Source organism: Lissotriton vulgaris, chromosome 1_1, assembly GCF_964263255.1.
Source record: "Lissotriton vulgaris chromosome 1_1, aLisVul1.2, whole genome shotgun sequence".
Lineage (NCBI taxonomy): Eukaryota > Metazoa > Chordata > Amphibia > Caudata > Salamandridae > Lissotriton > Lissotriton vulgaris.
The window spans coordinates 1128924659-1128950223 of record NC_141685.1 but is presented as its reverse complement, the minus strand read 5'-3'; the positions used below and the strand labels follow the sequence as shown (position 1 = coordinate 1128950223).

Here is a 25565-nt window from a genome sequence, read left to right as displayed (position 1 = left end):
GTCGTTCTGAAAGTCGCAGCAAAACATTGGCCACCACGTCTAAACCAGTTTCCCAAGCAAATTTCCCCCCTTCATCTCACCAGCACAAGTCCGAAGCGTTCCTCCAGCTCCCCGGGATCCGGCATGGGCACCTTCAGCGGAAGCAGAGGCGGGGCCCCGGGGGCTTCCAGGCTCTCTGCGTTCCCCATTCTGCAAGTAGGGTCCCCGCACCGCCAGCAGCAAACCGGATCCTCTCGTCACTGACCCGCTTTTCCTCAGACGCTCCTCCAGTAATGGATCCCAAACTTACAACAGCCAATCTCCGAGACACCGCGCAACCTGCAGCCAATTAACAGCTGCTCCGATGCTCGCTCGCCCAGAAACCAATCAGCTGCCTTGGACCCGCGTACTGGGCAACTCGCTTCTGCTGTCAGCAGGGCCCAACTTCTCCTCAGCCAATCAATTCCACAGCGCAGGGGTCCGGGCCAGGGTCTCCAGCACACACACAATCCAGCTGTACGCGGTCCTTAGGTCCAATCAGCATTCCGGCTGGCCAGAGACCCCGCGCCCAAAAGCCAATGAATGTTAAGTTTCTGGGGCCCCGCGTGCCGCTTAAGCCGCGCTACCAGCTACCCAGAGTCCCTCAGGGCACTTCACAGTTGGGGGCGTCCGTCACTGGCTTCTCTCCGCGCACCCCTCGCTGTCGCCCGCTGCCTCCATCCTCGCACTGCCATCGCCTCCCTCGCGCACGATACTTCTGCTCCGCTGTCCCATTCATCGCCGCAGCGAAGTTACAGGACACGCCCAGTCCGACCAAGCCTCGCCCACCCTTCAGTCTACACTGGCTGGCAGTTGCCGCCGAACCCTGATTACTCAAATGCCTGTTTCATTGCAGGCTGCCGCGCCCCCTGGTGGCTTAGGCGAGTTGGAAGTTCCATTTTAAGTGGGCAACTCTTGCCATGTGAAACACACTAAAAGTATCCAATGCCAAGCAACTATAGCGCACCCAGAATTGTTTTTCTTTGTATTGTAGGGCTTTTCGCCCCACGTCTGTAACAGAAAAAGAAACAAGCACTGAAAATGCAATAGGTCTCGCCCTCGTTTAAGTTAAAGCAATTATATTTGTAATTATAAACCAGGTCCCTCCGAGCACTCTATTTGTAAGATCGATAACAGTTTTGGCACAAATCAAATCAATACGTCTCTAACGAGTCTCATTTTAGAACGCACCAAATATCGTAACCATAGGCACTCACCCTAACGAGTCGTAACCTTGTGAATTGGGGTCCTTGTCTCCAAATACATATCAGTTCTATTATTATGACTGAAAAGAAAATAGCGTATATGTCTCAATATTGAGACATATACGCTATTGTCTTTTCAGTCATAGGTGCGGGTGATAGAGCGCGCAGGTCACCCGGGTCACTAGTTTACCAAATTTCCAAGCACTGGGCCCTGGCGTGCATATGATGACGGGGTTTGCATGAACCGGGTGAATCCTTCCACGCTACTATGAGTAATTCAGGGGGTGATTCTCACACCACTTACTATTCATGTACCTGACTTACTACAGGCACATTACTCCTGATGGATCAGGAGCTAGCAGTGGACAGATAACAAGATTCCTAAAAGGAGTAGAACCTGTATACACTTAGTACATTTATCCACACTTTATAATGTATAATGACCACAGACACCTGATGGGTTTTCAAAGTTTTTATAAAGAATTTTTAGAATGAATATGCCAGGATAATGAGGCAGATACAAATCAGTACATCAATAATTAGGATTAAAGCCACAATGTAACTATGGATTAGGGCAAGTACCATTAGAGTATTAGGGAACACTACAGAGTACGAGTATTAGGGAACATGCTATCCAGCACAAGCTTAAACTAAGGCAAGGGACGTGAGAAGGACCTAACAAGTGCACTAATATTCTTATTCTAAACTTTATGCTATTCTTACTAAGTTCACTGCAAACATACTAAAGGGAAGGGAAAATGGAACACACTAACATAATATGACAATTTAATAATATCCTACAGGTAGGGAGAGAAGTGGAACATCACTAAAAAACAACTGCATATAAATCACTTTAAAGGTGATAGGGCAATATCACAGGCAAGAGTGCTTTATTAAGAAGAGGAAAGGTAAGAGTATAGTCAGACGGACACCCACATAAAATATTTACCTAGGACGGGAATGAAGACTAACCCTGGCCACGGGTCAGTTGGGACAAGATCGGGGACAAGGACCCTCAAGGATTCAGGAATACCAGAAGGTGAGCAGGTACAGCTCACGGACAGTCAGGACAGGATACCCCTCAGGATTTGGGTCAGGACTAGGCTCACCAAAAGGGCACGACCAACACCTGCAGCCTCGGATGCAACGCCTGCGTTACCCCCTCTCTGCACGGAATCCGCCAGTAACCCCGATTGGGTTTTCGAATCTCCCAGCAAAGTGCTTCGCCAGCACTTAGGACTATTTCCACCCCTTGGAGTTTGTGGAAAGTGTGGACAGAGTGCTCCGCAGCGCTCTGTATCAATCACCTATAGAGTTCGTAGGGTCAGTGACAGGTCTGCTACTCGGACAAGTCGGACAATTTCTCTAAGCTAAACTAGACTAGTTATACTGTTTTGGGACCCCTAGACCACCCACAAATGTTGCAAGTGACAAGGTCCCAAATTATGATTGGTCAGGAGAGGTGGTTATGTCATGGTTACCACCTATAATTCTGCGTTCCCACAATGAATATTTAATTTTTCATACCGCCCCTTGCGTTCACGTTCCCAGGCATAGGAATATGGAAAACAATGAGAGTATACAGAATATAGAAACATTGTAGCAAAATTTAGGTAGATAGCAGCATCTTCTCCCATGACCTAGGTAGGTTCCCAGGCGCATCTTGCTTCAGGAGCCAGCTGGCTGAGTTCTGCTTCTGCGCAGTTGGGTTTTTCCCTCATCACGTGTGCAGGGAGTTTACAGGCTTCAAAATGGATTCAATCTCCCGACCCAGGCCCATGGATGTGTAATACATGAAAAGTAAGCGAAAACAAATTAGAAACACAGACAAAATGAATACACTGTATACCAGGTAATGCTTCACTGCACCCCTTACTTTATAATATCTATAGTATTAAAGTTAGTGCGAAAAAGACAGATATGCAAAAGCAGCAGGAGCTGGCAGAGAGCATGGTTAAATACAAGCGGCCATTTTTAGCGACAATGCGCATGAGCAACAATATCCCTCCAAAATGCGAGTGCGTCACATCACGTGGGTATGACCGACGCATGCGCAGACTGGATTTCTGCGAAGCGGCCATTCAGTAGTGCAAGCTGGTTATTATGGAAAAACACATAGGCAAGCCTCCTAGGGACACCCGCGTGTTGGGGAAAAAGGCGAAATAAATGACGGACAGGTTGAATTAATATTATTACAAGTTAGGCGAGGTTCTTGAGTAAGAGCAAGTCGCTTTACGTGCAAATCCTTGCTCCATCAATCCCCTCTTTGATGATATTTACTATCATCACTATAAAGGAAACAGATGCCAACTTCATTCTTCCAATTCGTTCATTTCTATTTCAACAAATTTATTGTTGAGTTTTCTTTCAGCTTCTCTATGAGAGTGGTGATTCTTAGCTTTCTTATAAATCTGGTTTCTTAATTCTTCTAATTCTAGCTCATCAACATTTCTCTTCACTCCTCTTTTATTCACAGTGTACTTCTTTTTGCATTTTTGATATTTACAGCAGATGAATATGATCAGTACAACCACCCCTATCCCAGCTATTGGCATCAGTATTTTCCACAGAAGACCTTTACCTAAGTTAGAAAACCAACTACCTACAGAGGAGAGACCATCAGTCAGTCTCTTCCAGGCACTGTCAACCTCTAATGGTTTGAGTTCTTTTTCCAAATTAGTTATGTTCCTTCCATATATCTTAAGTTCGATACTTTTGTCAGGTATGTAGGTGCAACAATGTTGCACCTTCAGCATCCTGCAGACTCCGCCCTCTTTTGCCAATAAGGTGTCAAGAGCAAGGCGATTCTGTAAAACCATTGATCTGATCGCAACCATTTCAGTATTGACCAGCAGGAATCCGGCAGCAGTGTCAGTTGATAACCGATCCACTACTGTAGACAATTTGCAGATTCTGTGAGTATTCAGAACTACCCCCATTCCAGGTATCAGTGCACTAAAAATATCACCTACAATTTCTCCTATACTTTCACGTTTTCTACGCGCTAAGCCATTAGTATCTTCATTGCTTCCAGCAGCGTTGTTCACATGGTATATTTTTGGGAAAACAATGCCAAAGTAGCAGCTTCCATACCAGTGATCCGGCAATTTGAAATAAGCCTTGTTCCCACATATATAATATATTCCAGGAAACACAGGTTCTGACCCATTTTTGAAACCCCAACCTCCAATTACCTTGTAATTATGTTCACACTCGCTGGAACCGATGAATACATTGTTATAATAACTAGTCTTTTCTCTATGAAGACAGAGTTTCCCTTTCCGTTCAAAATCCAGCAACAAAGCAGGAGCAGCTTCGCCTTCTGAGGTGCTTTCCATCTTTTCTGCCCACCTAGGGGTTCTATCCTTTTCGTCAGTGGCCTTTTTCTGAAACTTTTCCCTCCTTCTCTCTGCCATTTTTATAAACATCTTTTCCTGCTCTTGCAATGAACAGGTCAGATTAGCTTGTCTAGCTTCATTTAAGTCTATGTCACCTATAGTCAGGAAATATTCTCCCATGTAACGGGCGACCTCCCTTCTAATATGTACAAGGTTTAGGTTTCCACGAACAGGAAGTTCTGAAAAGATTATGTCAGTGTTTGAGTAATAGTACTGTAAAGTGCCTCTATAGAATAAGCTTGCTAATATACTACAGGAAATTCCGTAGGTCAGGGGTAAATGGTGATATGTCACGCCTTCAGCCACTGAAGTGGGTAGCTTCATGCAAACATAACAATCTTCTATTTCCATAGCTTCTACATAGTGCACTAAAAGGTTAGCAAAGACATTTAAGTGTGTCCTGTTTTCCATTTTGTGAAAATGTAGTCCACCCTCATCTGATGCTTCTAATTTAGGTCGTGTGTGTCTCAGGCTAACTGTATTGTCACGTTTTTCTAAACTTCGTGGTGTTTCTTCAGTCTGTACAACTTCTGAGTCTAACGTCACTGGTTTAGTAGGGTACAAGTTAGGATCTTTACTTATCATAAAGGGTATAAAGACTGTTAGTCCTATCCATATCACTATCAACATTTCTACACTACATAAGCATATTTTACAGCAGGTTTTACAACAACTAAACTTGGATCTTCCATTTACACTTGAATCAGACATTATAGCTTACAGGGGGTTTTTTTCGACCCCTCTTTGTCTCTTTACACCAGAGGCTCACTCGGGTTTGTTTCAAGGAGGGTCTTCGTCAGAACTCCGACCAGCAATGGACTCTTCGTCACTTTTGCCACTGTTGTTGGGCTCGTCAATTTCTTCCAACACCAAGTAAGTCCATTCAGGGCTCCGATACAACCTGTTCTGTTTCTTTACTCTGGTGCTTTTTCTGTTAGACTTGGCTCGGGCTTCTTTTCTTTCACTTTCAGCCCTTTTTCGGTCTTTTAGTTTTTCTTCAACTGTCTTTATTCTTAGTCTCAGTCTTTTGATGTATCGGGGTTCACCCTTATTCTTGTGGCTTTCAGTGGTCGAGGAAACTTGACCTTCCTCGTGAATTCTCTTGATTTCACTTCGTTGTGGCACTTTTGTTTCGGCAGTGTCTATTTCCCTTCCTGTCTGACTAGTCCCAGGTCTTTCATCAATTTCTTCTGCCTGGTTTCTAAGCTGGCCTTGTTCAGGTTGGGGTTGTATTTGATCTTTACTTTCAGGCGATCTGGATTCTGCTTCCTGAACACGTTCGTCTATATCTATCTGTTCCTGTTCCTGCACTTCGATCCCTTGATTTTCTTCCGCATGAACTTCAGCTTTAATCACTATCTGACCCTTTCCAGTCTCTGGAGTTTCAGGAGGAGTGTCGATGACTTGATCTGTCCCTACTTGGCCTATTTCCTGATCAGGTTTGATGTGAGTTTCGATGACCTGACCTTCGTCCTCTAGTTCTGTCTCACCCTCACTATCCCACTCACTATCTAGGTAGGAATATTTTCTTGTTCGTATTGGATCTAGAACTTGATCGTCGGCAGGGAACCATTCAACGTCTTGACTTGTGCTCGGTAGTTCGATGTCAGCGAGATCCGGACCTTCTTCGGGAGTCTCCTCAGCTGGACTACCTTCAGCTTCAGTCGCGTTTTCTCCGGTTACCCGCTTCGTGTGGCTGGCATGGATCCACTTCGATACGCCAGCACACTTTACAGCAGTTGTGGTGACAAGGATCACTTGTCTTGGCTTTCCCCACTTTGGTCCAAGGCAACTCTTCCGGGTGTGTTTCTTTAACACCACCCAATCACCTGGTCTCAGTTTATGTGCTGGAGTCGTGGGCCATTCGACAGCAGTCTCTCCAATCTGGTGAGAGATAGAACGCACTTGGTCACCCAGCTGCTTGCAGTATTCTAGCACCAAATCATCAGAAATACTTAGCAGTTTGTGTCCCGGTACCCATGCCTGTCGCATCACTCTTCCCATTAGCACTTCATGGGGGCTCAGGCCTGTTTTTCGGTTCGGAATACTTCTCAAACTCATCAGCACAAGGGGCAAAGCTTCTATCCAGTTCAGTTTGGTGGAATCACATATTTTCGCCAGTCTGGATTTGATAGTGCCATTCACTTGTTCCACTATTCCAGAAGCCTCTAGATGATATGCACAGTGCAGCCTTTGCTCCATCGTAAATGCTCTACAGAGTTCCTTTAGGACCTCGTTTGAAAAATGCCCACCTTGGTCTGTTTCAATAGTTTCTGGAATTCCAAATCTAGGTATCAACTCTCTAAGTAACAATTTGGCTACAGTTATAGCATCATTTTTCTTTGCTGGGTAGGCCTCCACCCACCTAGAAAATAGGCAAACTATGACCAGGACGTATCTGTATCCTTTGCACATGGGCAACTGGATAAAGTCCGCCTGCATCCTGACAAAGGGACCTTCTGCCTTTCCAATTGTACTTTGTTCTACTACTGTCCTCTTTCCTGCGTTGAATTGCTGGCACACTAGACACCTCTGGCAAAGTTTTTCCGCTGTGTTCCTGAATTTTGAATTATAGAATACCTTTTCAAACACACAACACATTGCATCCCTCCCCATATGTGTGTGTTCATGTATGATTCTGGCCATTGGGTCTACCAGGCTATCTGGTAGTACAGGCACACCAGTTTGGTGAACCACCACACCATCCTCATTCCTGATTCTGCATTCGTTCATCCTCCATCTGTCCTTTTCTTCCCTGTCTGTTGCCTGTTGTAAGTCTCTATCAATTCTTCCCATGTAGATACACTTTCAAACAACATCAGTTGGCAGCTGTTTCCTCCCCCCCATGCTTTTATTTGGAGGGACATTTTATATCGGGCACAGTACTGGGCGATTTGGTCAGCGTATCGGTTTCCGGCTGTCACATCATCATTTCCAGATCTGTGAGCCGCACACTTGACCACAGCCAATTCTTTGGGCAATTGAATTGCTTCCAGTAAGTTCTGTACCACCTCTCCATTTCTGATAGGGGTACCTGAGGAAGTCAGGAATTCTCTTTGTAACCATAGTTGTCCGAAGTCATGAACAACCCCATAACAGTACTGGCTGTCAGTAGAAACAGTTACTCTTTTGTTTTTCCCCTGCTTACAAGCTCTTGTCAATGCGATGAGCTCTGCTACTTGTGCAGATTTTACTTTGCATAGGTAAGATGCTTCCAGGGTTGTCGCCAATGTGACTACGGCATAGGCAGCACTTAAACCTCCATCTTCATGTCTCAAACATGAGCCATCCACAAACATCGTAATATCCTCATCAAGTAAGGCTATTTCTCTGATATCAGGACGTGGCTTAGTGCTAAATTCTGTTAAATCTATGCAGTTATGCTCCATTTCACCCTCTGCTTCTACATCCAGAGGAATAGGCAACAGGGTTGCAGGGTTCAAGACATTGCACCGGGAAATAATTACATTTTCAGCACCTATTAGAATTCTCTCATATTTAGTCAGCCGACTAGGGGTGAGATACTGGGTCTTGGTTCGGGTCAGTAAGATTACAACAGAATGTGGAACATATACAGTGACAGGATGTCCCATGACAATATTCTCACTCTGTTCCAGACTAGCGCAAGTAGCAGCTACTGCCTTCAGGCATCCGGGTAATCCAGCAGCCACTGGATCTAAAGTGGCCGAAAAATAGGCCACGGGACGCCTGATCAGCCCATGCTCCTGTGTTAGGACTGAGAGCGCACAATTGTCTCTTGTGTCACAGAACAGTTCGAAGTTCTTGGAATAATCAGGCATTCCTAATGCAGGAGCTGAGCACAGACAATTTCGCAATGTTACCCAAGCGGACATGCTTTCATCGTCCCAACTGACTGGGTCTTCTACTCCTTTCTTGGTCATTTTATTATCAGGGGTTTGGCTAGAGCTGCGAATCCTACAATCCATTGTCTGCAGTATCCTACAACTCCTAGGAACATTCTTACTTCTTTCTGGGTCCTGGGTAGGTCCATAGTTTGAATTATCTTGATCCTTTCTGTAGTGACTTTTCGGATCCCTTTCTCTATCTGGTGCCCCAGATATTTCACTGAGTTCCTACAGAACTGTAATTTGTCTGGTGATACCTTATGTCCTCCCTTTCCTAGGTGATTCAGCAAGGCAATGGTATCAGTGACACAGTCAGTTTGACTTTTAGACGCCACCAGAAGGTCGTCTATGTACTGTACCAGAACAGACTCTCTTGGCAGTACTAAAGATTCAAGGCATCTTTTTAGGATCTGGTTGAAAATCGATGGACTTTCGGTGTACCCCTGGGGGACACGATTCCAGACATATACATGGCTGTCAAATTCAAAACTAAAAAGGAATTTGCTTTCTGGATGCAATGGGATGGAAAAGAATGCATGGCACAGGTCAATGACAGTGAACCATTCCGCATTCCAGGGAATCTGATACAGAATCACTGCGGGGTTGGGCACAATGGGACAGCAAGGTACAACAATTTGGTTTACTTTGCGCAGGTCCTGCACTACCCGGTACCTTCCGCTAGGCTTTTTAATTCCAATGATGGGCGAATTACAGGGACTGCTCATTACTTCCTGTATGATGTTCGCTTCTAGCAACCGGTTTACTTCGATTGCAACTCCAGCTTTTACTTCTGCACTCATTTTGTATTGTCTGGTTCTTGGGAAACAGCATTTGTTTTTATTGCTATTTTAACTGGGTCTACATTTGCCATCAAGCCTACATCTCGTCCTGTGAAGTCCCATACTTCAGGTACCACTCTTAGCTGCAGTTCTTAGAGGTAAGTCTTCAATGGACAAGGGTCTAATCTCGGTGTCAGGTCTTACTAACATCAATTTGTACAGGCCATCTTCATCTGGGGTCTGAATCTCGACACCATTTGGTGTGCAAAAGATGGTACAGTTCATTTTGCACAGCAAATCTCGTCCTAGCAGGTTCACGGGACTGGAGTCACAGACCACAAATCTGTGCATTTCCTTGAAATTCCCTATGGAAATCTCCATTGGTTCAGTTACTGGAGTACTGATTATCTGATTGGAGACACCCACTACTTGGATTGCTTCTCCCGAGAGGGGTAGGTTAGGAACATCCACTGTTCTCACAGTAGAACGGGTAGCACCAGTGTCCAATAAAAAGGTGACGTCTTTTCCCTCAACCTTTCCTTCAATGTATGGTCCAGTCTGGTCTACCGGTAAGGAGGCGCCAAGTACGCACTCCTTGTCCTCCCCCCTCAGGCCCCGTCAATCTTGATCATCACAGAGGAATGAATCATTTAACAAAAACTGCGGAATTGCTGCATTTCTCTCATTCTCTCCTTCCCATACCTCGGCCCTTTCATTCTGCTGACCCTGATTCTTATAATTCTGTCTAGGAGCGCGAGGCAATGGAGGCAGCTTTACCTGTTATTGGTTCTTTCGTGTCCCCTCTTTCTGCACCTGTGGATTTAAACCATTTACGGGGGCATTACCAGCCTGCAAATGTGGACACTCGTCTCTCCAATGCCCTATCTGACCGCACCCGTGGCAGGGGAACTTTTTCATAGCCTCCTCCCGACTCATTTTTATCCGGGGTTTCCCTCCTCCCCCAGCATTGGAATTTTGGGCATTATTATTATTATTCAATTTACTTAACTGTTTTTCTTGCTGTTCAGCCAATTTCACTTGTGCCCACATGACCTTCTCCTTGAGGGCTTTCTTCTTGTTTTCTATTTCATCCTCGCAGTACTTGGCATACTTGAGGACATCATCTATGGGCTTGCCCTGCCAACTTATTTTATTATCTCGAATCCACTGAGATATTTCAGGCCTTAATCCTAACACGAATCTATAACTGAAATGGGTCATGTCCTTCATGTCCACATTATCAATTCCACTGTAAGTTTTGAACACCTGCAGTAACCTTTCATAAAAAGAGTGGACGGTTTCATCGCGCTCTTGGGTAGTTCTATCTATCCGGGTCCAATCAGTCTCCTTTGCGGGCACCTTTTTCTTCAGGTATTGTATGACTTGATCATACTTCCTCATTACTTCAGGTGAGGGAGCTCCGGTTTTGGGGTCTCTCTCATATTCATCATTAGGCCAATTAATTTCTATTTTGCATTCGGTCCACAAATCTACAGGCACCACAATGTCGAAAAACCCATCCAGGTCTTTCAGAAGGCATTTCTGAACTTTTATGAAGCGTTCGACCTGTCTGTACCAGTCAACTGGTTTCTCCCGTAATTTTGGAAAGTCATTAGTAAATGACACAATGTCTTGTCGGGACCAAGGGACATGGACATATTTTCCCCCAGGTACTTCTCTCATGGGACACAATTTTTCTGTGGGACCTACTTCTTTCAGCACGTATTCTGACGCCATGGATTTAGCCCTACTATCTTCCTTTTTCTTCGCCCACCGGGTTTTCCATTTCTCTACATCCCCCCATTTCTGTAGGAGCTTCAACAATTCCTTTATCTGGGTTTGTTTTCCTGACACATTCATGTTCTCTAAGTCTTTGTCGGATAAATCTGCTCTGTAGGGTTTCTGAAGGACTTTGGAACGACTAACATCAATTCCCATGTCTGCGGCAGTGTCCATCAATCTCTCATGGAGCAATCTAGTGTTCCGGGTAAGGTTTTTGCTGATGAACAGTAACTCGTCTTCACTAAAGGAGTTTAACCGGTCCAATCCTACATTACCAGCCATTAGTTCCTCTATTTCTATCCTTAGTCTATAGATCTCTAAGGGTTTCGGTTGGGGTGTGTCCTTTTCTAATTCTTTGGTCCATCTATCCAATTCTTCTGGAGAAACTACAGTGGCACTCCTGACCCCTGAAGTGGTTTCAATCAGGACCTCCTTTGTCCTAGCCTGAGTTCTTGCCCTTGGTACACTGGTCCCAGGTTCCCTTATAGGCAGATCTATCAAGGAGATCACGGATTCACATTCACTTTCATGATCATCGACTATGAGCGGCTCTTTTCTTGTGGGAGGAATACTAGGGGTAGGTATAATTGGAGTTATGATTGGAGTTCTTGGACTAGCCAGTCTATCCCCATAAAGGGGTATGGCTGGACCGATAGTTACTGGGATAGTCAGTGAATCCGGACTGGGATTTATCTGAGCTATGGTCTGAATCAATTCAATTCGCTGTTTGTTCAAGGTTTCCCTTTCTCGCTCACGCAAAACCCTTTCTGAAGAATTGTCATGCATCACTTGGGGTACCAATGTAGGATAGATACTTGGGGCAGTCGGAAGGACCAAACTTGGTCGGTCTTCCCCAAAAGGGCGATAATTTGGAATCGCGGTACTAGGTCTGCAAAACCCATCACCATCACTGGCTTTACTTTCAGTACCAGTTACGTCTGTCTCACTGGCCCTTCGATACCTGGGATATTTAGAGAACGGGTTCGGTGGACTCATAGGCTCTGACTCTGCAACATAGGGAGGGGGGTTTTTCATCAACAAATCCTCTAGGTGTTCATCTTCTGAGTCCCCCACGGTCATTAAGTGGCGGATTTTCTCTGTACATTTCCCTTTCTCTTGTTCGAGTACCCCCATCATTGGAAACAACCCCTCAACCATCATATTCTGTCTCCACTGTTTCATTTTCTGCTCTTTGGTTTCTTTTTGGACCTTTGGATACCATTTGCTTACTCCCTTGTCCATCCGGGGTCTATCTCTTTCCAGAGCCTCAATCTCCCATTCTTCTAGTGCTTCGTACTGGGTTAATCTGGGTCTGGGATGCAATTCATTCATTCGGGTTCTTAAGTTAAACAGGACTCTGCCATTAAAAGTACCATCAATAGGAAATGCTAGGACTCCGTCATCTGCAGTATACTTTACCCAGTTTTCTAACCATACACAGGTATGATACCCTTTTTCAAACATCATGAAGGAGGCAGGAGTATTTGGCGGGGGAATGATCACACCCTCCCTCGTTCTAATGGGCTTGTCTGTCCTAAAAAAATTCTTTATTTTATCGGCAAATGACATTTTTCTCTTTATTCCGTACATTATGCGCGGTCTACCTCGTAGAATCTGTTCCTTATGAAAGCCTAAGTACTGTGGATTAGGTATAAACTCAGGATACCACATACACCTTTCCAAACTCTTCTCAAGCTCCTGTTGATTAATTTTGTTTACCTTTGTGCTTCCAATGCTAACGTGACTTCTATCTCGCAGTAACCAATCAACACTGTGACTACAAAAATCCTTGTCCAATGGGTGCGCGGCCTTTCGTGAGACGAGGTCTCACGCTCCGGCACTCACCCCTCCCTTACAATTTCAGCTCCACTACACACCCGCTGTCTCGACCAATACCAGCACGGCACGGAGTGACGTCAGGGCAGTCTTCCGACTGACTCCCTCCTTCACAAGGTAACGGAAACTTTGAATTTTCCCTAAAGTGCAAGTGCAAATTTTAGTTAACAATATGCAACGTTCGCCGCTGTGTCTGAGTGTTCTAAATAGAAAGAAAAATTTTCTCTCACTACAAGTAAACCACTTCTGTCTACTTTTCATTCACTCCGGATAGACTTCTCTGTCTAACCTCCCACACGAGCAATATAGAACCTGCTACTCCTCTGACTCATCCACTTCTTTCCGGGATATATACTAAGTCAGGCTTTCACCAGCGGACTACCTTGCTTACCAATCAAGCCTCGGAGACCCTATTACTCCTTCCGCATGTGCCCCTTACTAGGTGATATCACAATGGAAGTTTTACTAAAGGACTCGTGGCTATCATTTATCCAGATACAAAAAGCTCCTAATTAGTGCTTCCGGTCCTTCCTAACCATGCACTAATAACTCACAACAAGCGACCTCATCAGCTAACCGGATTCTGCTCACCGTTAGCTATAGACTTCCCCGGGGATTCGGACTACACTGAACGCTCACAGACAATTTTGTTAATATTACCTATAATACTTATAGCAGCAATACAAAAATCATTTACATATATATATAAATCCTTTAAAACATTTGCGCAATATTTGAAGCAATGCAATCAATAGAGCAGCAGCACATTTATTTTCACGGTTTGTTTATTAACTATCTTGTCTACCTATCTTAGCTAGTCCTAACCATAACTCTGCTACCAGAAAATTACTGATAGAGCGCGCAGGTCACCCGGGTCACTAGTTTACCAAATTTCCACGCACTGGGCCCTGGCGTGCATATGATGACGGGGTTTGCATGAACCGGGTGAATCCTTCCACGCTACTATGAGTAATTCAGGGGGTGATTCTCACACCACTTACTATTCATGTACCTGACTTACTACAGGCACATTACTCCTGATGGATCAGGAGCTAGCAGTGGACAGATAACAAGATTCCTAAAAGGAGTAGAACCTTTATACACTTAGTACATTTATCCACACTTTATAATGTATAATGACCACAGACACCTGATGGGTTTTCAAAGTTTATATAAAGAATTTTTAGAATGAATATGCCAGGATAATGAGGCAGATACAAATCAGTACATCAATAATTAGGATTAAAGCCACAATGTAACTATGGATTAGGGCAAGTACCATTAGAGTATTAGGGAACACTACAGAGTATGAGTATTAGGGAACATGCTATCCAGCACAAGCTTAAACTAAGGCAAGGGACGTGAGAAGGACCTAACATGTGCACTAATATTCTTATTCTAAACTTTATGCTATTCTTACTAAGTTCACTGCAAACATACTAAAGGGAAGGGAAAATGGAACACACTAACATAATATGACAATTTAATAATATCCTACAGGTAGGGAGAGAAGTGGAACATCACTAATAAACAACTGCATATAAATCACTTTAAAGGTGATAGGGCAATATCACAGGCAAGACTGCTTTATTAAGAAGAGGAAAGGTAAGAGTATAGTCAGACGGACACCCACATAAAATATTTACCTAGGACGGGAATGAAGACTAACCCTGGCCACGGGTCAGTTGGGACAAGATCGGGGACAAGGACCCTCAAGGATTCAGGAATACCAGAAGGTGAGCAGGTACAGCTCACGGACAGTCAGGACAGGATACCCCTCAGGATTTGGGTCAGGACTGGGCTCACCAAAAGGGCACGACCAACACCTGCAGCCTCGGATGCAACGCCTGCGTTACCCCCTCTCTGCACGGAATCCGCCAGTAACCCCGATTGGGTTTTCGAATCTCCCAGCAAAGTGCTTCGCCAGCACTTAGGACTATTTCCACCCCTTGGAGTTTGTGGAAAGTGTGGACAGAGTGCTCCGCAGCGCTCTGTATCAATCACCTATAGAGTTCGTAGGGTCAGTGACAGGTCTGCTACTCGGACAAGTCGGACAATTTCTCTAAGCTAAACTAGACTAGTTATACTGTTTTGGGACCCCTAGACCACCCACAAATGTTGCAAGTGACAAGGTCCCAAATTATGATTGGTCAGGAGAGGTGGTTATGTCATGGTTACCACCTATAATTCTGCGTTCCCACAATGAATATTTAATTTTTCATACCCGCCCCTTGCGTTCACGTTCCCAGGCATAGGAATATGGAAAACAATGAGAGTATACAGAATATAGAAACATTGTAGCAAAATTTAGGTAGATAGCAGCATCTTCTCCCATGACCTAGGTAGGTTCCCAGGCGCATCTTGCTTCAGGAGCCAGCTGGCTGAGTTCTGCTTCTGCGCAGTTGGGTTTTTCCCTCATCACGTGTGCGGGGAGTTTACAGGCTTCAAAATGGATTCAATCTCCCGACCCAGGCCCATGGATGTGTAATACATGAAAAGTAAGCGAAAACAAATTAGAAACACAGACAAAATGAATACACTGTATACCAGGTAATGCTTCACTGCACCCCTTACTTTATAATATCTATAGTATTAAAGTTAGTGCGAAAAAGACAGATATGCAAAAGCAGCAGGAGCTGGCAGAGAGCATGGTTAAATACAAGCGGCCATTTTTAGCGACAATGCGCATGAGCAACAATATCCCTCCAAAATGCGAGTGCGTCACATCACGTGGGTATGACCGACGCATGCGCAGACTGGATTTCTGCGAAGCGGCCATTCAGTAGTGCAAGCTGGTTATTATGGAAAAACACATAGGCAAGCCTCCTAGGGACACCCGCGTGTTGGGGAAAAAGGCGAAATAAATGACGGACAGGTTGAATTAATATTATTACAAGTTAGGCGAGGTTCTTGAGTAAGAGCAAGTCGCTTTACGTGCGAATCCTTGCTCCATCACGGGGACCCTACTTGTAATTGGTGCGATCTAAAATGAGACTTGTTAGAGACGTAGTAATAAGATCGGTATTCTATACCTTTACAGCATTGAAAATAGTGTTATGGCGAATATGAAGATAGTGGCTTTAATATAAGGGATCGCGAGCAATAAGGGTGAGTGGAATCATACTTGTAGACTCTAGTAGATGGTAATTATGAGTGCGGAAGAGTGAGCGATATGTATTATCTGATTTCAGCTATATCGACAATGTATTTGAAAACTGGCGAACTAGAGAAAACAGACTCTGTCCCCATGATGAAAAATAGAGGTAATAAATATCCTTGGACATGTGTAAAATGAGATTTGGAAAAGTTAAAAGATGTAGATTACATGGGGAGCGTTTATGCGGGGTGGTGAAGACCTCAGTGAGGAATGTTGGACATTAATGGTGACTATACACAGAGTGTTATGATTATTTTCGAATATGGTTTAAGAAGGCTGTGTCAGAAAAGTGGTAAAACTAGAAAGGATGTAATTTGTTATTTACGTTTTAGATTGGTGAGACAGATCAAGAGTGAGAAGGTGATTACAAGAGAGTGAACTTTGAAACTATAGGTGAATTTTGGAATGTATTGCATGTATATAGGCATGCTGCCTCTCTTGTTTCCCCTAAACTATTTGGCATGGTACTATATCTGTTCTCTCTCTCATATTAAGGGTGTAATGTGAGACGGGAGTGGTATTACTATATCTCCATACTCTTCTCTACCAGGACCTATAACTTTGCGGACTATAATACACTTCTATTTCGGTGTGTTTTAATTTGTCACACTACTAATCCAAAACAACATGTAAGATGTTATGACTGATAGGAAATATCTATTTGGTTACAGCCCTGAGGAAGTCATAGTGTTGTATAACTACACGACGAAACATGTGTTGGCTGATGTACCATGAACCCATGTTGTGGAAGAATATGGAAATAAACAAAGAATAACTTTAAATCTGGAGAGTTCTGGACTGATTGTTCATAGAAATTGGGACTGTGACATATGCCAATTGATTTGTGTCAAAACTGTTATCGATCTTACAATTAGAGTGCTCGGAGGGACCTGGTTTAGAATTAGTTCTGCCCAAACGGAACATTGTGGGTGTTGGATCCGCACCCTCTCTCCTTGAAGCACCACATGTGATTGTGATTATATACATACCCTGACAATATATTGGAGAGTGCCCATTTTGTGGTACTGTAAATTTGGACCCTGCTGTTCCACAGATATCGAGGTCCAACACTCATGTTATAAAATACCGTCATGCCATGACGAATTTGGTATCTACGAACCGGTAATGATTAGGACATCATCCCTATGCATTTGCGTCATGATTAAATGATGCTAACACCCTCAAATCTTGATTTGCGTCTCAAACCCGCAGACTCCATTTTGTAAACGGCATCCATCTTATGACTTGCCCTCATATAGTCAATTGATTAAAACCGAGTTTGATCTGAAAGGACACGTCCACCGTAGCTGACTTCCCCATGACCTGGCCGAGCTGACTCCACTGCCTCCAGCCAAGCCTGTTTGGGCAGCTCCTCGCCCAGTGGCCGAGCCAGATATCATCAAGGCACAACATGTCATAAACCCTTCACTACATACAGACCCTGTTTTCCATACACACACACACCTGTCCATGATTCTTGTTTATGACCCGTTTTATGATGGGAGGGTGCTCGACCTTATTGGCATTTCATCGATATCTGATGGGAGTTCTGGATCTGGCGGGGTAATCCATCACCAACTGGACATCTGAAATATGTGCTGACCAGCATGACTTCGCTCTTTGTATTATTGTGGAAATATTTGTATTGCCATATCGTAAACTTAAGAATTCTTGCCTGCAGCTGTTATTTATGTATATAAGGAGAAGTCTGGTTCTGTAAAAACGAACAGTCTCCTGAGAACTTACGGCCCGTGTTGTCGTACTTCTAGGACGCATGTTACTTGGTTGCAGCCAATAAAACTCGATCTCTGACTTCATCTAGAAGACTCTGTGTTTCTGTAAGTCCAGAACAGGGAGAACCTAGAGGTCTTCGGGTGTGATCCCCTGGCACCACCGGGTCTCTAAAAACCCGGCACCTCAGTTGGCGCCCAACTCGGGGCGATATCAAGCGGTGACGGTCCAAGCCAGATGTTCGTGAGGAGCTTCGTGTGAAAATTCCGGAGGACGGCCAGCCACTTCAGTGACCCCTGCATGTCGACGTGGTTCCGAAGGTCTTTGCTGCGAGGTTCCCCGCGTCCCGACGGCTACGAAGGACTGCTGCCCTGACTATCGCCCTGTTTTGGACCCAGTGATCCTTGGTAGAGCGAAACGATAGACGAGTCTTCTAGTGACGTCACCGATCTTCAATACTCAGTTAAGTATAAGTGGAGCGTCTCCCAGTTCTTAGTTTGGTTCTTAGTTTGGTTCTTAGTCTTGGTATCCCAGAGATACGGTTTGTATTGGTACTTGCAAGCACCAAAACTGAGGGATTCGTGTATTCACGATAATATCATAATTAGATAATCCCTTGAAGTTTGAAGCTAGACTAGTGAGCGAAGATGCCTGGTCTCAGCAGACTTGGAAACTTGTTTTGTCTTGGGTGTAGTAAGGACTCCCGATTAGAGGATTCGTGTCCGGCTCCTCCGATTGGAACTCCAACATATGAGTTATATATAAAGCACGGAGTAGGTCCTATCGCGTATAATGAGGTATGGATAAAATACACCCGCAAGGATGGTGTTTTAAAATGGCCCCAACATGGTAGTTTTGACTCAGAAATATTAGACAACCTCGAGGTCAAATTGTTCAAGAAGAAAGCCCGGCCGGTGATGTTTGACTCTTTCCGCTTATGGCGCAAAGAAGCCAAACAGAAAGAAATAAAATTAGCAAAGAAAAACAAAAGAGGTATGTCAATGGTACAAGCTGCCATCGCATACAGGGATAATGAGGAAGAGCAGGAAAGTGAACAAATGCTCAGAAGCAAGAAACTAGCAATAGATAAATGCTACCCGATGTTACCACATGAGGGACAAGACTCAAAGGGTACATCCGAGAAAGATCCACTAATGTCCCATTTACTGAACTCACCACCCCCATATACATCAAGTGTTGTGGGACCCCAGAGACGTATTGTTATACCGCGCCCTGGCGCACGAAAAGCAGCTCTTGCACAAGCACCAGCTCCTCTTCAGCTGGTTCCTACTTCTCCGGCGCAGCCTTCTCAAGGGCCGCCGCCTTTGCTCCACACTCCATCTACTTCTACAACTTTGCCTACCGCTCCAACTATTAACTATGATACTACGTCTGCTATTGCTTCAACTTCCTCTGCTGTTGCTTCGATTTCCTCTTTACATCAGCCTGTCTTTTCTGGCGCATCTGCCTTGCCGCAAGCTTCTCCTTCTGTCAGACAGAGAGTGACAAGTACTGTCACTGGTCTATTCTCGCCTTTCTTCGGGTCGCCCAAAACGACCCCTAAAACAGAACGTAGACAGTTGCGTAGTTAACTACCCGACTACGAGGAGAGAGAAGTGCTGAACGAGTTAGCACGCAAATGGGTTACTGATACTGTAAGGTATGATGTTCAGTCTGTCATGAAAGTCTTCAGTCAGTGGGATCCGTCCACTCAGAGATATGTATTTGAGGAGATGTGCGTGTACCTCTGGGAAGATTTACAAGACAATGACCCAAAACGCAGAATGCAGGAACTAGCCCGCATGCGATTCAAATTTTACGAAGGCATGATTGTAGGTGCCGATGTTGAAAAAGCAATGGATCTGTTGTTATCTTATAGGAGTCAGGGAAACAGCTCTAGATCATTCGATGAGGATGATGTGTCTGGTAGGAAAAAGGTGCGACAATACCCCATGAGAGAGGTTCCTCCAGTATGGAGGGAAGGTGATGCGAATGCACAACCACCTGTTCCACCGCATTTCCAGCGAGTATGGGTACATGTCCCCTGGAAAAGATCCGAAGTTTTAGCACTCAAACAGACATTACCTGATCCACGTAAAAACCCAGCAGGATATTACAAGGAGTTGTCACAGACTGCCAGCTCATGTATAATGAATTTAGCAGATATAGACATGTTGTTTGGGAATGTTGTTCCGCATCCATTATGGAGTAAAATTCGTCATGCAGATCACGATCAAGAACTAGGTGACTCATGGCCTAATATTACTGCTACTGATGCTAGACAAATTGGTGGTTCTAAACCCGAGCCCTTAATAGCAGACCTTCCCGGTAGGATTATCGCGTACATGAAAACGTTAATGCCTGAATTACGTGTAAATTGGGACAAGCTATCTGCGTGCAAGCAGAAGAAGGATGAGAATGTGTCTGACTTTTTCACGAGATTTGAGGAGACTTTCACTGATCATAGTGGTCAGGACATGGCTACCGAGGGTGGCCAAAGATTGTTTGTAGACAAATTTGTACATAATCTGCTTCCTGAACTGTGCAATAAATTGAAAGATTCAGAGAGTGCTTGGGCTGTCTCCACGTCAGCACAGATTTTAGCCACAGCCCAGTACTACGAAAATAGGCGCAAAGACGAGCTAGATAAGACAGAGAAGAAGACTAAAGAACTAAAGACTAAAGTTCTTCTCCAGCAAGCGTATCCGCCTCGCACTCCTAGTCAGCCCAATTATCAGCAACCACAGCAGTATTCGAGAAACGCGCAAGGGAACGAGTTTTCCCACCAGCGTTCTCCGTATGGCCCGAATCAATGTGCATATTGCAAGGAAGAGGGTCATTTCAAAAGTAATTGTCAAGCTCTTGCGCGACGCTTAAGCGGTGTTTCCGGCGCAAGAGGTAGAGGTGTTCAACAGGTTCCTAGAGGTAGGGGCCGTGGAAATTTCTCCCAGAACACCACTTCTTTTCCGCCTCAGAATTCTATGAATAGCTTTGACCAACAGAATAATGCGTCTTCCAGGTCAGCTCAGTACTATGCAGATGACTATTACGCAGAAAACGAGAATGAGGGTAATAGTTGCTAGGACAGCCATGGACAAAGAGAGGGAGTTGTTTCAGTTCCAGTAGATCAGAATGGACCTTATGTCGAGGTGATTACATCGGGAGTGTCGGAGCCATTTCTGATGGATACTGGTGCTACAAAAAGTTCGATTATGCACTCAAAACTTCCTGGCGCACCTTTGTCTGGCGAAATGAATGTTTCAGTAGGTTTTTCTGGCGCCCCTGTTAGAAACCCGATCTCCAGTCCCATGCCCCTTTCTGTTGGCCCATGCGAATTAGAAGCACCCCTCATTCTTACCACAGGTTGTGGCGAAAATTTGTTAGGTTTGGATTTACTGAAGAGACTATATGCGACCTTGTACTGTTCTCCTTCAGGAGTACAACTTACGCTTGGTAAGAGAGTGATTTCCCCGATGTATTTGTCAAAAGAAAGAATTCCGACTGAGTTGTCATCTCTTCCAGATGTACTTTGGGCGAATGGTTCTAATGATGTGGGTCATTTAGAGATAGCACCGTATGTCATAACATTAAAAGCTAATGTTAGGTTGCCACGTATTCCCCAATATAGAATATCAAACAAATGTGAAAAGGCTTTGCTAGCGATCGTCTATGATCTGATTGCGAAAGATGTCATCGAAGAAAGTACAGGCAACATTTGCAACAGTCCTGTTTTGCCTGTCTTAAAGCGTACCAATCCTTCACAGCCCCCTGTGTACCGATTTGTGATCGATCTAAGGGAAGTGAATAAGATCGTTGTACTGCAGTTTCCAGTCGTTCCCGACATTACTGCCTTATTGACAATGGTTCCAGCCTCAGCCAATTGGTTTTCGGTGATTGATCTGAAGAATGCTTTCTTCAGCATCCCGATTGCCGAGGAGAGCAGAGATATCTTCGGCTTCAATCTAGGAGGACGAAGCTTCCGCTTTAAACGTGCTCCTCAGGGCTACTGTGAGAGCCCATCAATATTCAGTCAAGCTCTGAAAACACAACTAGATACAATTATTCTACCTGGTGGCGCGACTCTGATCCAGTATGTAGACGATCTACTGATCGCTGCAGATACTGAAGAAATCTGCAAGCAAGCCACGTTGTCATTGTTGCGTCATTTATGTGACATGAAGCACAAAGTCTCGCTTTCCAAACTACAATTTTGCCGACAAGAAGTAACCTACTTAGGTCACATCTTATCGAAGGAGGGAAGGAGACTGACCCCAGAAAGAATACAGGCGATTGCAGAACTGAGTGTCCCAAGGACACAAAGAGAAGTGCGTGCCTTCTTGGGCATTACATCGTATTGTAGACAATGGATACCGAACTTCTCACTGTTGGCCAAACCTTTGCTGGCATTAATGCGTAAAGACACACCCAATCCTTTGCCTTGGTCTGAAGATTGTCAGGCGAGTTTCCATGAGTTGCGTGAGGCATTATGTTCGGCTCCTGTGTTGGGCAACCCCGACTACAGCAAGCCCTTTACATTATACGTCCACGAGAAGGAAGGTTGCGCATTATCAGTCTTGACGCAGCACTTTGGGGACAAACAACGCCCATGTGCATATTTCTCCGCGCCTCTAGATCCCGTAGCTAAGGCATTACCGAGTTGCTTGAGGGCTACTGCCGCAGCGGCTGTCTGTATTCGACAGTCCGCTGGGTTAGTCATGAATAATACTCTGACCGTTATGGTCCCACATGCAGTAGATATTTTACTAAACAGAACGAAGACACAACATCTGACTAGTGCTTGACTGTCCAGCTATGAATTGACCCTGTTAGCAAGTCACATTCACATAAAAAGGTGTGATACACTCAACCCCGCTACGTTACTACCTATTCCAGCAAAGACAGATGAGGTTGATAAACATGATTGCTGTTTTAGGACAGAGGAAGAGACAAAAGGGAGAGTAGACTTACAGGACACTCCTCTCCCTGAATGTAATGATAATTTATGGGTTGATGGTTCATGTTTCAAGTTGCCGAATGGTGATACGACTGCAGCATATGCCGTGACAACATTACACACGATTGTAGAGACAGCTCGCATCCCCCACAATTCTGCGCAAGCAGCAGAGTTAGTCGCACTCACAAGAGCGTGCGTGTTGGCGAAAGGAAAATGAGTGAATGTGTACACTGATAGTCAGTACGCCTTTGGCGTAGCCCACAGTTTTGGAAGATTGTGGCGTGAACGTGGGTTCCTGACGTCGCATGGTGCAAAGATTCAACACGGCCAGCTAGTACACGACCTTCTCGAGTCACTGACCTTGCCCCTACAGGTTGCGATCGTGAAGTGTAGCGCGCATAGAAAGATCCGAGATGATGTTGGTCGAGGGAATGCATTTGCCGATGAAGTCGCGAAAGAGACTGCAAGGAACACAATGAGTCGGATGTATGTTGTAGGTACTGCTAGATGGACCCCTGATGTGGGTATGTGTGAGGACACCATCGAAAGTGTGAAGTCCATACAAGCTGACGAGACTGAGAAAGAGGTGAATGAATGGAGAGAAAGCAAGGGTCGGTTAGACGCGAATGGTTGTTGGGTCGAACTGTCAGAACATCAGCGATGGTTGTTACCGGATGCTTATGTGCTCGCAGTGGTAATGATGGCCCATGGAATGGCACACGTCAGTGTGAAAGGAATATGTAAGTTGTTGGCCCCAGTATGGCAGAATAGTGGTATCCCAAAATGTGCAGAGAATCTGGTCAGAAATTGTATGGTGTGTTTGAAGCACAATCCCGGTAGAGGAACCCCAACCCCAGCTGGTCATTTTGCACCTCCAACGTATCCGTTCGAGGTCTTGCAACTCGACTTCATTCACATGGAGAGGTGCAATAACCTAAAATATGTCCTTGTTGTCGTTTGCGCTTTCTCCAGGTGGGTAGAAGCGTACCCCCTTAAGAACAACACTGCATTGTCAACTGCCAAAGCCCTTGTCAAAGAATTCTTCCCTAGATTCGGCATGCCTAGGATTATCTGGAGTGATAATGGAAGTGAATTTTTGGGACGAGTAATGAAGAGAGTGTGTGAGTGTCTAGGCATCCGCCAGAAGTTTCATGCTGCAAACCACCCCCAGTCGGCAGGCCTGGTAGAGTGCTATAATGGCACGTTAAAATTGAAACTGGCCAAAATCCAAGCCAGCACAGGTCTCAAGTGGCCAGACGCCCTGCCTTTAGCACTCCTGTCTACCAGGATGATTGTCCATTCTAGACTGGGACTTAGCCCACACGAGATCGTGTTCGGGCGCCCAGCAAATATATGGGGAGTACCGAGGCCAAGAAAGCTCAGTAAAATCGAGTACCCTGTACTGTTTGACTATTTGCACGAATTGACAACTAAACTGCATGCTTTACATCAACAGGTCCACAGCTCCTCTCCACCGGCATCTGACGATCCAGGCCATGCTATCGAACCTGGCTCCTGGATCCTGATTCGCAACTTCAGACGGGCAAAGAACGAGGAGCCTCGCTGGACCGGACCTTTCCAGGTTTTGCTGTCGACCCGCTCTGCAGTACGTGTCCACGGAAAGAAACATTGGGTGCACGGCGCCCATTGCAAAAGGGTCCCATTGCCCCTTCCATACGACCGATGGGTCCAGCAAGGAGTCGCTGACTCCGAGACTGAGTTTGTACCACGTTTTGTCCCCTTCAGCGATGCACGACTAAAAGGAACTGGTACCGACAAAGAGAGCGATCGTATTTTACAAGAATCTGTGCCACCGTCGCTGCAGTTGGATACTACAGAACCTGAAACATTGTTTGAAGATCACACCGTGCCTGGAAAAGAACGATATAATCTGAGGTCAAGACCGAGGAACTGACACACTCGAACTAGTGCGATCTTCCCTTTTCCCATGAACTATTTTTGATTCCACAGCTCTCTCGCCCAGGAAACTAGCGCATTTTTGATTTTCGAACCGCCATCCGGTTCTGCTGCTAAGGCCGCGGTTGAAGTCTGAGGAGTGCAGCCGGGGACGCCTAGGTCAACGGTTCTGGTCAGTCTGAGGGAATCACCCCGGACTGGTCAGAGCGCACATCTTGGCAGAAGCAACCTCCCACCGCGGGCAGCAACCAGAGGATGGAGTTTCCGAGGGTAGAGAGACCTGCTAGACACATGAACTTTGAAAAGAAAATATGTATTGTAATGGCAAGAAGACGATTTCTAGTATTGAGCATCTCAATGTTGTGTAGTATAATAATGTTTTTAACTGGCTATGCTCTGTCCATTTTTCGAGTTCCATTCATACACAACACCCAGCTCACACCTCCTCCTACCGTTCCCACACACTCCTTCCACCCTTTACCTGAACACGAGTCTGCCAGAAGACTAGAATTTGTAAACAACTCCTTCGTCCAACTCCTCCACCAGCACCAATCTGTGATGAACACTACGAACTGTTGGATATGCGGACTCATGCCACACACTACGGATAAGGGCATCCCTTACTTTGTCCTGCCATTTAGTTACTTCGGTTCTCTGTGGGCTTTCCAGACCATGTTCCTGTTTTCCCTTGAACCATACGTTCGAGGGGAGAACTTAAACAATAAGGCGCTAGTGGCAGGAATCCGAAATATGAGTAGAGACATCAACACAGTTAGAGCCACTCCCAAAGATGAGTTTACACCATACAGTAGATGGAACATCACCAAGTATGGGATTTCCCTGAGTGAGAACCAGAAATCAAAGAAATCCTCCCCAGTCTGGGTAGTACCCCACCGTGGTCACTTATGTCTGCAAGGTATTG

At 45.1% G+C, this 25565-nt stretch overlaps 1 protein-coding gene across 3 annotated transcripts in view; it reads right to left on the bottom strand.

The window, feature by feature from the left end:
- Positions 1 to 729, bottom strand: part of LOC147748758 (formin-like protein 3) — a 374701-nt gene extending 373972 nt beyond the window's left edge. For all 3 annotated transcript variants that reach the window (XM_086963760.1, XM_086963763.1, XM_086963765.1), the window contains exon 1: positions 81 to 729. In XM_086963760.1, coding sequence (XP_086819886.1) covers positions 81 to 188 — 108 coding nt within the window. In that variant the 5' untranslated portion in view covers positions 189 to 729. The remainder of the gene's footprint in view (positions 1 to 80) is intronic.
- Positions 730 to 25565: the final 24836 nt, after the last annotated feature.